General features: G+C 47.8%; 1 protein-coding gene across 3 annotated transcripts in view; it reads right to left on the bottom strand.

The window, feature by feature from the left end:
- Nucleotides 1-13,590, bottom strand: part of LOC135386367 (V-type proton ATPase 116 kDa subunit a 1-like) — a 33,325-nt gene that overhangs the window by 7,648 nt on the left and 12,087 nt on the right. For all 3 annotated transcript variants that reach the window (XM_064616227.1, XM_064616230.1, XM_064616228.1), the window contains exons 6-12: nt 13,053-13,179; nt 12,912-12,994; nt 12,228-12,321; nt 11,498-11,710; nt 9,631-9,781; nt 8,460-8,599; nt 5,860-5,996 (exon numbers count right to left, since the gene is read on the bottom strand). In XM_064616227.1, the coding sequence (XP_064472297.1) occupies nt 5,860-5,996; nt 8,460-8,599; nt 9,631-9,781; nt 11,498-11,710; nt 12,228-12,321; nt 12,912-12,994; nt 13,053-13,179 (945 nt within the window). The remainder of the gene's footprint in view (nt 1-5,859; nt 5,997-8,459; nt 8,600-9,630; nt 9,782-11,497; nt 11,711-12,227; nt 12,322-12,911; nt 12,995-13,052; nt 13,180-13,590) is intronic.

The raw sequence follows: 13,590 nt of genomic DNA, 5'->3' as shown, positions 1-13,590 counted from the left end.
TCTTGTGCCAACGCTCGCCGAGCCTCACGGTCGGCTCGTTCATTCCCCGGGATCCCAGTGTGGCTGGGGACCCAGCAGAGACAGATTGAAAAGCCTCGGGAACAAAGTTGGGTCGCAAGCGCTCGTACTCGCTTGACGAGGTGATTCTTGCTGTCATAGCATGAAAGCAGCGCACGCACAGAGCTTAGCGAATCGGAATAAATCACTGAATTTTGAAGGTCGTTTTGTTGAATGTGCCGCAGAGCCAGGAGAATCGCGTAAAGCTCTGCGGTGAAAACTGTGGCGTTCGTGTTCAGGTGTGCCGTTCATAATAGAATCACCTTCAAGGGCAACGGCCGCCACACCATTGCTTACTTTAGTCCCATCAGTGTAGATTGCATGGTGGTTCCCGAAGTTATGGTGAATCTCCAGGAATTCCTGGAGAATGACAGTGTGTGCAGTGGATTGTTTGTCAAACTGTCATTTTTAAATTGGATTGTATTAGATGTCTCTGCCAAGGCGCAGCATCGAGGACTGCCTGCTGCAAGGGAACGCCAGAGGGGCTGAATCCCACACGGGAACTCGCCGCCTCCACACGAAGCGGGAACGAGGGTACAACAGAGGGCTTTGCAAGGAAGAGTCGCTCCAGAGCGGGGTTCACACTAGAGTGTACAACTGGGTCATCGCCCTGGCATCTGTACCTTAGCGCAGCCTTCACATGTTCAAATTGTCTCCGTCTCTCGAGCGACCATTCATTGCCCTCAACATACAAACTCTTCACAGGGGACGTCCGGAAGGCACCGGTGGCGAGTCGGATGCCTTCGTGGTGGATGGGGTCCAACACCTTCAATGCCGAAGGCCGCGCCGAGCCATACACGACACTCCCGTACTCAATTACTGATCGCACAACCGAGTCATAGACCCGCAACAGTGTGACTTTGTCGGCTCCCCACGATCGATGGGATAAAACTTTGAGTATGTTGGAGGATTTCAGGCACTTCTGTTTTATATAGTTTATGTGTGGCACAAAAGACAGCTTCTTGTCAAACACCACCCCCAGAAATTTTTGCTGGTTAATGCGATGGGGCGATAACTAATAGCAGCAGACGGGTCTTTCCCTGGCTTGAGAACCGGAACCACTTCGGCTAGCTTCCAGGACAACGGAAGAGTTCCTTCTCTCCACACACGGTTAAAAAAGTGGAGTAAGATTTGTTGCGACTGGGGTGTTAAATGCCGCAACATGTCATAGTGTATGCCGTCAGGGCCAGGTGCAGTGTTCTTTCTTGCCTGTAGGGCTCTCTGAAGTTCATGTGCGTTGAAGGGTACATTGTAAGGTGCTGTATCTTGTTTAGGTTGTTTAATGATGCGTTTTTCAGCAGCGGTTTTGTGTGACAGGAAACGCTGGCTGTAATGCGAGGAGCTAGACACGTGTTCAAAGTGTCCGCCAAGTACGTTAGCCTGTTCCTCCAAGGACGTACAGGGAACGCCACTCTGCGAAAGACAAGGCACTGTAAACCCTTTGTATTTCCCGGAGATCTTATTGATACGGTCCCACACAACCTTGGCTGGAGTTCGCGAGTTCAATGTACCCACAAACTCCTTCCACGAGTTGTGCTTGGCCTCCTCCCTTGTGCGTTTGGCTGCAGCACGCTTCCTTTTGTATTGGATCATGTTGTCAACTGTCGGGTATCGACGCAAACGAGCCCACGCCTTTTGTTGTTCCTTGCGCGTCCGTTTACAGTCGTCGTTCCACCAAGGCTTTGAACGCTTGGGCAGAGAGGACGACGTCTTGGATATGGATTGTGTAGCAGCATGTATTATCGTGTTTGTTATGAATTCGTTGGCCTCGTCGATACTCATGTTGTCAGTGTTGTGTAGGGTCAGGTCAGCCAGCACGCTGAACACCGCCCAGTTCGCATCCTGCAGCCTCCAGTGGGGTTTTCGCGTACACAGCACAGCATCATCACACTGATACTCGACCCAAGTTGGAAAATGGTCACTGCCATAGGGGTTTTGGATCACGTGCCACTGCAGATCTTGTGCAATGGTCGCACTACAGATGGAAAGGTCCAATGCAGAGAATGTCCGTGTTGATGTGCTGCAGTATGTTGGTTGTGTTGTGTTCAGGAGTGTGATGGAGTGGCGGAGGAGTAAATCCTCAAGAAGTCTGCCCCTCGAGTCCAAATCTGAACATCCCCACAAACGGCTGTGTGCATTAAAATCCCCCATAATAAGGAATGGGGCTGCCAGCTGGTCCAAGAGATCTTCGATATCCTGTCGCTGCACATCTGCTGCAGGAGGAAGATATATTGAGCAGAGCGTAAGTGGTGTAGAGAGATTCAATCGAACAGCCACAGCTTCCAATGTTGTTGTCAACGGCACCTCAACTGCAGCAACAGACCGGGATGCTAGAATCGCCACTCCACCTGAGGATCGCGTAACCACCGGGCGATCCCTTCTAAACATTTGGTATTGTTGGAACGGATTTGTGTGTCCAGAGTTCAAATACGTCTCTTGGAGGCAGACGCCAATTGGCCTGTGCGCCTCCAGGAGGTCATGCACATCATCAACATTTGGAAGCACTCCCCTGCAGTTCCACTGCATGAAAATCTTTTGCGTATTCAGCATGCTTGGTGTACTTAGGGCGCTTGCACCCTGGCTGGAGGTGCCTTCGGTGACACCTTCTGCAAATGTCCTCTACCTCGACCCGGCTGTTTCCCCTTCTGTTGATCTGGGGAATTCTGAGGGGTTGGCGATGACTTCTGCGGCGTGCAGCAGTCATCGACATCCATCGACTGGGGTACGGTTTGGACCCAGCCCTCACCGCCCCCATTCCCTTCGGAAGAGGTATTGCCAGCCTGATTGGGGCTGGCGACCTCCTTGTGGCCAGCCTTTGGGCAGGCCACGTTTCCCTTGGGAGACACATGAGCTGTGTCCCCAACGTTTGTGTTGGGAGTGTTGTGTGGGGACTCAGTCTGAGTCTCCACAGATTTCTGAGGTGGCGCCACTCCCCTGCGCATAACCTCGGAGTACGAGCCCTTTCTAGAAAATGCCACCTGTGCCTTCGCTGCAGTATAAGAAAGATTCTGCTCAACTTTAACTTTCAGGATTTCCTTTTCGTCCTTCCACTGTGGGCAGGACTTGGAGTATGCTGGGTGGCTGCCACTACAGTTGATGCATTTCACGGCATTTTCACATGTTGGCGACTCATGGTCTTTTCCCGCACACTTTGCACATGTTGTTTGTCCACGGCATGTCTGTGAGCCATGCCCAAAGCGCTGGCATTTTAAACAGCGCCTTGGGTTTGGAACGTAGTGCCGTGCATTACAATTGAGGTAGCCAGCATGTATTGTAGATGGAAGAGTGTGAAGTTGGAATGATAGTACGACATGTTTTGTTGGTATTTCGTTGCCGTCTCTACGCATAATTATTCTCCGTGCACTGACCACTCCATGCTCTCCGAGACCCTCCTCAATTTCAGAGTCAGAGCACATCAGGAGCTCTTCCTCTGAAATGACGCCTTTTACGATGTTGAGTGTCTTGTGCGGAGTAACCGTGACAGGTATGTCGGCAATTGCCTTCAGGGATTGGAGGGATACGCTCTGTTCCTTTTCTTGGACCTCCACCTGGATGTCACCAGAGCGGAGCTTTCGAGCAGTGTAATTTTTGCCTATCGTCTGTTCCAGAACTTTAGCAGTTGCAAATGGAGACAGCTTTGACAGTGACTTGATCGATTCATCTGCGTGTATGACAAGGATTCTAGGGAACCATGCTGTCTGTTTCTGGTAGAAAAACTCGGTTGCTGGATTATCTTCGGTGCAGCGCCTCTTCAGGCGCCGATCATGGGGGTTTTTGAGGGGTTTGTTCGCCATATGTGTTGTGTGTGTGATTCAGTGCGGAGGCCGTGCCGCCCACCACCGAGCCCAACCAGGGGACCGTGCTCCGCACGGTGGCACGTGCCCTCACACTATACCCAGGCGCAGGCGCGTAGCTCTGCACGAGGTTGACCCTTGCCGCCGCAGCGACTAAGCTGGATAGCCCTGGCTGGGCCTTCCAGGACCACCCGACTATGGGAAGCTGGGGCCAAAGCGGTGTGTTGCTTTCCCGGAGGGGCCTTAAGGGTCCTAAACATCCTCCGGGGCCACTCAACCGCCAGGGTCCCCTTTTCCCCAGACACGGGAGAGCCACGCACAGCTAGGCGTGGGGGTCTCCCTCCCGCGGCGACCCAACCGTAAATGCGGGAGGGGGCTACTGCGGCTACTGCCGGGCGATGGGGGCGCCACTTTCCCGACGCCGAGGAGCGGGCACACATACTGAGAGGTGGACAGAATAGCCAGCGACATGTTTCTTATTCGACGATTTCTTCCCGATAGCTAGCGGGTGAACACTCCGACGAAATACGCCAGTGCCGTATTCCCTAAATTTTTGTCTCAAGCTGTACAAAAAAAAAAAAAAAAGGTGCAATTTTCTAATTAACCCGCTCCACAGAAGAACGTAGCTCACAATATGCAAATATCAAACTGGCTTAACCGAGAGACAACGCTATTTAAAGAAGCATAATTTGCGCTAGCCTCTCCTGCCTTCCCAGGTACGGTCACATTCCATTCACTGGGAGTTCCAAGCTGCGTTCTGGACTGTTTGTAGAACTACTGGTTGTGCAGACACCGCCGCAGCGACCTCACCAGGACGTACGTGGTATTACTGAGACGACAACTAGACAAATTCGTCTCCCTCTCAAAATAAGTAGCCTGTATTACAACTTGATGAGGTTGCTGTCCAGGCACCTCAAGGCAGAGCTTAAGTATCAAAGAGTGCACCGAGTATTCTTTCAGTTTTTGAAAAAATTGCACCCTAGTACAGCGCAATCCCATTAATTCAGACACAAAGGGGACCAAAGATTTGTTAGAATAAAGTGGAGTTTGAACTAAAGGAAGCCGCCCTCTTGATGCATGGGAAACACATGCCCACGACTCTAACTCGATCCAAGAAAATATAGAGTCTTCTTGTTGGCTGTGTAGTCGAGCACGAGGCGCAAGGCACCATTGCGCGTGTGTGGCAGAATTTTCTTGACAGGGACAAACATGTCGTAGCAGGGGCTGACAACTCGTCGTTAACTCCAGCTACACGTTTCCACATCGTAGTTATCGACGCTTATGTACAGCGCGCACCCTCGTGGATGTCGCATTTCGTGACCTTCAATTTAATACAATGAAAGATATTGCGGTCCCCGTGAGTTTTGTTATATCGAGGTTCAACTGTATTTTGTTGCATGGATACCAAATTCTACTTAGGGAAATCGTTTGGCCGTACGGATCCCCCGTTGCACGGGTCCCGACAAAAGTCTACGGAACATGCGAGCAGTGCATTTTCTCATCGGGCTAGCTGAGAGGGGTGGAGGAGTGCACGTTACAGCGACACCAATTCAAACCACGTTTCGAGCACATTCAAGCGATACCGAAACCACCAGCACACTCCAATGAGTAAATGAGCCCCGAGTGAGTAAATGAGCCCTGAATGAGTAAACGAGCCCCGAGGACGAAATACACCGCTCGCACTGTTCCGCGAACTGTAAACGGGACCTGTGCAGCTGGGGGGTGGGGAATATGTTGTATCCAAACTTAGTTTTATTCTTAGATTTATTACTTGACGTATCTTCTATTTCCCTGCACTCGCTGCAACATTTTTGTTTCTGAAGTGTCCGCAGATGGTGCTGATGCTACATTTCAACTGCGGCGCACAGCACCATTGCGGAACCTTCCAGAACTAGTGAAGCGTGTGCAGATAAATCGATGAGGCCATCAACAAAGGTGAACCTTGCACCAGAGTTGACCTTCCACAGTCACCCCTCCCGAAGCGAAACAATTCTTTCGAAGCACTCACTTTTTTGGAACCACCCAGGAGGACCCAAAAATGTTGAACGATTTTGAGAAAGTGTCGTTGTAGATTAGTCCAGTGTAGATGGAGAACCCACCCATGAGAAGAACGATGTAACGTCCACCAAATATAGTGTTCCAGATCTGCAAAATAGAAGGGTTTCTTGTAGTAGCAAGCTCATTTTTCGGATGCCCATTATTCGGACTCCCATGCAGGGATCGGAAGTGGTATGTTTTTCAGTCCGGTTTGGGTTCAGACATGTTGGTTCGGTTCGGGTTTATCTCCGCTGAACCGAAATTATCAGCTTGAACCAGTTAAGGTATATCGGTTCAGTTCGGGTTCAGCTCAGGGAGAGCACCCTCCCCCCCCCCCCCCTCGCACATACACAGACAAAAAAAAATAAGAAATCGGTCAGCGGTCGGGTCATTTACAGGGATTGGAACAGTTACTTTTTTTGGTCCCGGTTTAACCGGTTCGTGGGCAGTAATTTTGCTACATGAAAGCGAGCTCTCCGTATCCAGTTGAGAAAGGTGCGAGATAACCATTTCAGGTGAGTAAAAAAAGGTCAGTCAGTAGTACAATTACTTCACATCTGAACCAATTCCCGAACCGGTAACCGTAGGAATTTTTTTCGGTTTAGTTCCGGTTCGGGACTCTGGTTCGGTTTCGTCATAAAGTAACGGTTTTGCCCTGTTTTCGCTTCAGGTTGAGTTCCAGTTCCGATCTCTGCTCACACGGGGAACCGTGACCTTCACCATAGGATTAATACATTTTTACTACTAATTTTTCCGGTCAGATTCAAGTCTGAAAGCCAAGGCTGAAAGGACTAAGACGAGCCTGCGGACGAGCTCCGATACGGCAATCTTCGGCACTACGGCGGCAACTTCAAAACCGCCATTTTGGATTGGTAATGGGAGTCCTGGGTGAGACTACTCTAGAACAGGGGTTCTCAAACTGGGTTCCGCGGAGCACGGGGGTTCCGCGAAGCCCCGCCTGTGGTTCCGCGGGCAGCAAGGTGATACCACAAGTCCTGTACAAAAATTCGAAAATTATTCGAATTACTTTTGCGGTTGCTCCGCCTGTAAAGCAGACTTTGCCTAACGCGTGGGTGCATTGCGGGAAGCCAACTTTACAGGCACACTGCATGCGTTGGTTTCCCCAAAATAGTTTTGTGCTTGCAAACTTGCAAGTTTTCTTGCTCAACAATGCAAAAATTCTATTGTGTGTTGTTGTTCTTCATTGTGTGTGTATGTGTGCATGAGTGCGGGGGTTCCTCCAGTTTGCCCCTCAAATGTACGGGGGTTCCCTGGGTCCACAGAGTTTGAGAACCCCTGCTCTAGAACTTCCGAACAGTACTGCCAGGCAACAAGCGCGCGCCACAACTTTTGGGAGTTGGGATGCTAGCCCCGTTTCTGGACACCACTACTGTTCACCCGCTTTTGACGAGTTTTCGCTATTGTCAAATGTGCGCAACGAACATATGATGAGTGTAACGAGAGCAGGTGTTGGCTCGATGTTAATATTGTCTGGAGTTTGAGGTAAAACACAAGACGAGAAGAACACACGACAGACTCACAAACCAGCAATGAAGCTTTAATACGCAATGTGCAAGGTGTCAGTTTCAGTGTCGGTTTCTGTATTTTGTTAATGTCAAAAGAAAGCGTACACTTCGATGTAAGTGAATATGATGCGCGTAACACAAGCCTCTTACCCAAAACGAACCTCACGAGCGTGTGGTGTGCAAAGAATGGAAAGGTATTCTAAAGCGAGAAGGATGAGAAAATTAACTAAAATACTGATAACAGCAACTCAGAAAAACTCGGAAGAGGTTACAAAGTCGTCTAGCAAAAAGGTGCTTGAGGTGTCCTGTCGAATTAGCGAGGATAAGAGAAGTTATCTGGGGGGGGGGGGGGGGGGGGGGGGGTAACTGGGCTCACGTAATGGGGTAACACGCTCACACATCCTTTTGTTGCTGCTATCAGGGCGGATTCTAGTAGGGTCGTGAGGTCTGTCGTGTGTTCTCGCCTTGTGTTTCACTTCAAACTCGAGGCAATGTTAACATTGAACGTTTGACACTCACGCAAATGCAAGCGGGTACCATCACATGCAGGCACCGCATTCGACAGAGCAATATTACGGACTTTTTAGTGCAGTTGCGGTGAAATAAAGTAATTTAGTGATTGTCAGGTTTTCCGGAATGAGGAGGGGGGGGGCTTGCTATTCCAGACACATGTTTGTGATAATTCGTTACGCTTTACAAAATAGCTATAATAATGACCACACCACCTTGTGTTCGGGATTCTGGATAAACTACCGATGTAGACAACACCATGCTCAACTCCGCACTAATGAATTTCATGGAACACCACGTGCCAAAATACCCTTGTCATAACTTGCCACATTGCATTACTTAGCTGATAGCAAACACTCGTCTGCATCCATGTTCCCTTGAACAGATGCAATCATGTTGAGCTCACAACAATTATCCTGCCTTGCAACCTTGCTTCTGGTTAGATACCTTCACACGGTTTATCTGACCCGCCTACCGCAACGATTATAGAAATGGGCATGTATTCCGCAGAGGGGCTTTGCTGATGGCCACCAACCTCATTGTCAGTCTTTTGTGCCATGAGACCTTTTTCCTTGAGGACCATCCAGAGAGCAAAGAGGAACATGATGGTGCCATGACCAGCATCACCGAACATCACCGCAAAGAGGAATGGAAATGTTATCACGGTGAACGGAGCTGCAAAACATCATCACAACATCAACAACATCACATCACAAACATCACAACTCAACATCACAAAAGGTTCAACCTGGTGGTTGCACTCTGCACTTATATTGCACAATGGTAGAGAAGGAAACTACAGGCTAGGACCCACTAATACTCCTGTCAGACGGGCACACTTATGGCCTTAAGACTAATGGCCTTAAGACTAATGGCCTTAAGACTAATGGCCTTATGAAAACGTCGTACGTAGCTGAAATATGGCCTTCAACCATGTGAAGCTGCCAGACTGTGTTGGTGAAGGCTTTTTGCCGATGATGCCTACAGTGAAAAAACACATTTGTGAACGTTGAATGGGGTTTGTGAAATCACATTTGTTCTCACTGAGTACTCAGAAACAACGTTTGTTTGGCACTTGGTCAATTTTAAAAGCACAACAGCAAACAAGTTTTGCTTTGAAGTGCTTTGGATGCTTTGTCGAGCGGCGTCTTACCACATTCTGTCAGTTCTGTGTCCCCGCGGTGTCTGCTTTCCTTCGTGCCATTGAGATAATACAGGATGACTTTGTGTAGTGGTTCGAGGGTATCACTACAAACTGCATATACGAGATATAATGAGAAGCGATGTACAAAAATGTAACGAAAAAACTCCCGGTGTTGAACGCAAAAACAGTTCGGAGAACATTACTACGTCTACATTAGGTCTCGTAAAAAAATTTACTTCGAATCGAATGGAACCTGCGCCATCCTGTTCACGGTGCTCGGTGACGAGGCTTTCGCAGCTTTGAGGGAACGATGTAAACTGTCTCATGGGAACTCCGTTGCCCTTACATCTCCGTTTCGTTGCAAAGGCCGTATGGCTGACTGTCTGGGAAGAAGTTAATGACCGTAAGTGCATCCATCTGACAGGGGTATTACTCCGTGGATCTCTAACTTCTAATACATAGTATGTGTACAGATCATGCTTTAACGGAGAAAGTATTGAAGGCTATCAAGTATAACTGTCACAACATTCAGTTCCCCGACTGTAAGGAGAGATCCTGTCACCTGGATTGACCTCCCTATAGCTGGCCACACCGTAAGCGTCGACGATGTTCTGGAACCCGGAGGTGAACTTGTTGGTACGATTGTATGTTGGGGGTGTCTCTTTGGTCTCCATGCGGTTCAGAATGGACGACACACTGCTGCCACTTCGTTCCTAAAATTCAAGCGCGCTTGTTTCACTCAATGACCAGTCTTATAGTGGACTAAATGAAGTGGACATTTAGTAATTGCGTATCTTTGTTTCGAATGACAAAAGCTGCGCTACACAAAGCGGCGTTAAAAATATCTGAATGGTATCAATAGCAGTCAACTATGCGGGCCATTCCCTGTACAACACTTTACAGACTCGATGTTTAGAACAGGTTTCAACTTGCTCAAGGCAAGCACGGCTTGCTTGCAAGCAGCAGGCCAGGGTACGAACTAAACACCACTTCCACCATATCTTTCACAAAATCACCTTCCACAAAAATGTATTCTGTAAGGATTTTTCCCAATACCGGTCAATAATTGCCAATTTTGAGTCCAATATGGCATTCTGCAATATCCTACTCTTGAATCTAAAGAAACAGAAAATTGAAAAAAAAAAAAAAAAATAATAATACAACGCCTGGAAACAGTGCAGAGCGTACAGAACGAAGCGACGACACCCATTCGACAGACAGCTTGACAACCAGACCAAATGGACGAGCTGTTCGAGTGCCTGCGTATACAAGAAGCGAGTCTTGGACGCGATGCTTCGGGAGTTTCTTCGAGCAAGATCTGTGAAAAAAGAGCCTCCATCGCACAAGAGCTTTTGACGAGGACAACGATGAAAGGCAAGCAGAGGAGTCGTTGAACACCTTCCATCAAGTAGTAGTGGAAGTAGGTTTCCACACATCACTGGGGCACTCACAATCTTGCTCACTATGCCAGTAACAGTTACCAGTGCTGATAGGAGTCCTATAAGTGACCTTATAGAAGAACTACTTGGGCACAATGATGACACAAGTGACATTGCCTTGCCTTGCAATATTCTCCATCGAAAAAGAGGTAGCAGAATCTGTCGACTTATCAGATATGATTTCGGAGTTTGCCAGAAAGAAGGAAAGAATGAACCCAACTCTTTATTTATATATTTATAGTATTCTAACTAACATATATGTACTCGTACGAGTATGTATAACATAGGCCATCAAGTAGAGCGCACAAAAGTGTAGTAAAACAATGTAGCTAAGATTTTGTGGCACTGCTTAATCATTTGAGTTTTATGGCACAAACACAACCCTGGTCAGGATACAGTTTTTCCATCATTTTTACATGAAGCCTCGCGCTTGCTTCTAGATGGTCGACATGTTCCAGGACCGAAACGCGCGTGTACACGGATGTCACGTAGAAAAATGTCCTAGACCTGCTCGTAACAGCTGGCTACAAATAGTCAAAGATAAGTACCGCTGACCTCATAATTTTGAAGAGAGTCGATTTTTTTAAAATACACGCGCGAAATATTAATTGCAACAGCCCGTACATGCTGTATATTGATTTCTGTTCAGTTACTATCAATTTGCTTCGTATATACTTCAGTTACAAAATGACACATAACTCTAGTATACGTACATTAAAATTCTCACAACACGTACAAAAATCTGAACGTTCAGAAAAATTTCAAACTTGACAACAGCTTTGCTAAGTTTTCAACAACTAAAACAAGCAAATACAAACGAAATCCGTCCAAAAAGATTGAAGCTGGCCAGTGGCTGCACCGAAATGGAAGCGCAGCATCGAGAATATATTTGAGCAGAGCAGCGTTGGCATTGCCTCGCAGCAATTTTAGTGATCTAATTTTAAAGAGAGTTTAGAGTGTTTCTCAACAATGTGAGCTACAAGGACTCACCGTTCCACGTCTCAGCGCTAGATGGATCTTGTCAAGGTCAGACACTGCACACCAGCATTCCGCAATGAGACACTTTTGAGTGACGTCCAAGTTGAGAAGGTTCAGGGTGTGGTAGATGGCCTTGATCTTTCGTACTTTCACAAACCAGTTCTTGATGTTCTTGGCAGCAGCCACCAGGACGCGGTGGCGATGGTCTTGGGTCTGACCCAATACCTGCGTGTCCGCAAAATGGTTGCAGAGGTTGCAGGTTCCAAAGCATAGACCCAAGCAGCACCTTGGGCGAATATTGGGCCAATATCAGCAATGCCGGTCCAATACTGGACCAATATTGGACCAGCCATAGACATTGCCAATATTGGTCCAATATTGGGCCGACATTGCCAATCTTGGTCCAATATTGGGCCGACATTGCCAATCTTGGTCCAATATTGGGCCGACATTGCCAATCTTGGTCCAATATTGGGCCGACATTGCCAATCTTGGTCCAATATTGGGCCGACATTGCCAATCTTGGTCCAATATTGGGCCGACATTGCCAATCTTGGTCCAATATTGGGCCGACATTGCCAATCTTGGTCCAATATTGGGCCGACATTGCCAATCTTGGTCCAATATTGGGCCGACATTGCCAATCTTAGTCCAATATTGGGCCAAGATGTTGTGCTGCTTGGGGAGGCTCGCCCATAGGTTTCCACCCTGGGGGGCTTAACAGTGGATAGAAACTGCTCACCGTGTTGAGGTCCTCAATTCGAGTCATGACGCCTATTGACATCTCTCGGCGATCGGTGGGAGTTTCGGGACAGGGGTACAGGGTGGCTCGGAACCTGCAGTCACAAGGAAGAAGGCATGTTCACACCTTAGCAGATGAAGCTCTCCTGTCTAAGACTAATAGCCAGATATGACATGAGGATCAACTTTTGACCCGTTTTCTTTCTGACTAAAAGACCCACACTGAAAGCACCAGCAAAGTTCCAACTAGTTTCTTATGAGGCCGGAGACTGACAGTCACATGCGAGTTAGTTAACCTGCAAAAACAGGAACTGAGTTCTAGTTAGACGCACAAAAGTGACAGTCGATTCTATTTTATTAGTACTCGCGACTGAACATTGAGGGTTGTGTTGACTAACACGGATTGCCAGCACAAGAAGAGGCTTACACCAGTGCAGTTGAGCTTGCTTATTACAACCTTCAATATAACACCACCTTTGATGTTATGATTGAAATACTGTCAGGTGGCCCGTTAAAATGTACAAGACTGACACAATAGTCAAGAAACTGCATGCTCACTTCAAAGATACTCTCATGGGAGGCAAGCGTGCCAGTTATTTTTTGAAAGGTTGCGCTCAGTGCTTTAGCAGAATGTTGTCAACAGCTTCAGCAAAGAAACCCCATTAAGCATAACTAAATCCCTTACCCTTCACAGATCTTCTTGACCTTAGTCTTGAGCTGTTCACCTTGAAAGAATATTATGAACACAGACTTGTACACTTGATCTCCCTGTCAAAAGAAACCGGTGTTAACAAACTGTGCAGCCACACGCAACCACGTGACTCACAGTGACAGGGTCCTCCAATGGGGCGTCGACGGGGGCCTGTCGTAGAAAGACGTTCCCACGACAGACGCGCCACAGCATTCTCTCAAACGAGGGAAGACGTTCTCGAAGGACGACGCCCGCGACGAACCTATAGACCCATGGCGGTAATTCACGCAACACACAGAAACATACAACAAATGAAGCCTTATTATGTTAGCAACCTTGGGCTGCTACGCAACCTGCAGGCTAGACAAGATAATCAAGCTTACTACGTATGTAAAAAAAAATGTCTTAGTAAGTTTGCGCAAGTAACTTGGTAAAACCCTAAAGAAGCGCTTGCCAAAGTGCAAATTCAGCCATCAATCAATCAATCAATTGGGTGCTTACCAAGTTACCATAATGAAGACCACCCTTCCGTGCAGAGCTCGAGATAGTCTGAGGAGCTAAGTATTTTTTTAAAATGCACGCCCCCTTTAAAAAGTAACAAAGTTTTCTGACTTTTCGAATGCAGGCAGTAACAGTTACTTTTTATGCATCTTCACTCGCAGTGCAATCCCAA

This window comes from Ornithodoros turicata, chromosome 2 (genome assembly GCF_037126465.1).
Source record: "Ornithodoros turicata isolate Travis chromosome 2, ASM3712646v1, whole genome shotgun sequence".
NCBI classification, from domain to species: domain Eukaryota; kingdom Metazoa; phylum Arthropoda; class Arachnida; order Ixodida; family Argasidae; genus Ornithodoros; species Ornithodoros turicata.
The sequence above is the reverse complement of the archived record's forward strand: the minus strand, read 5'-3'. Positions and strand labels throughout refer to the sequence as shown.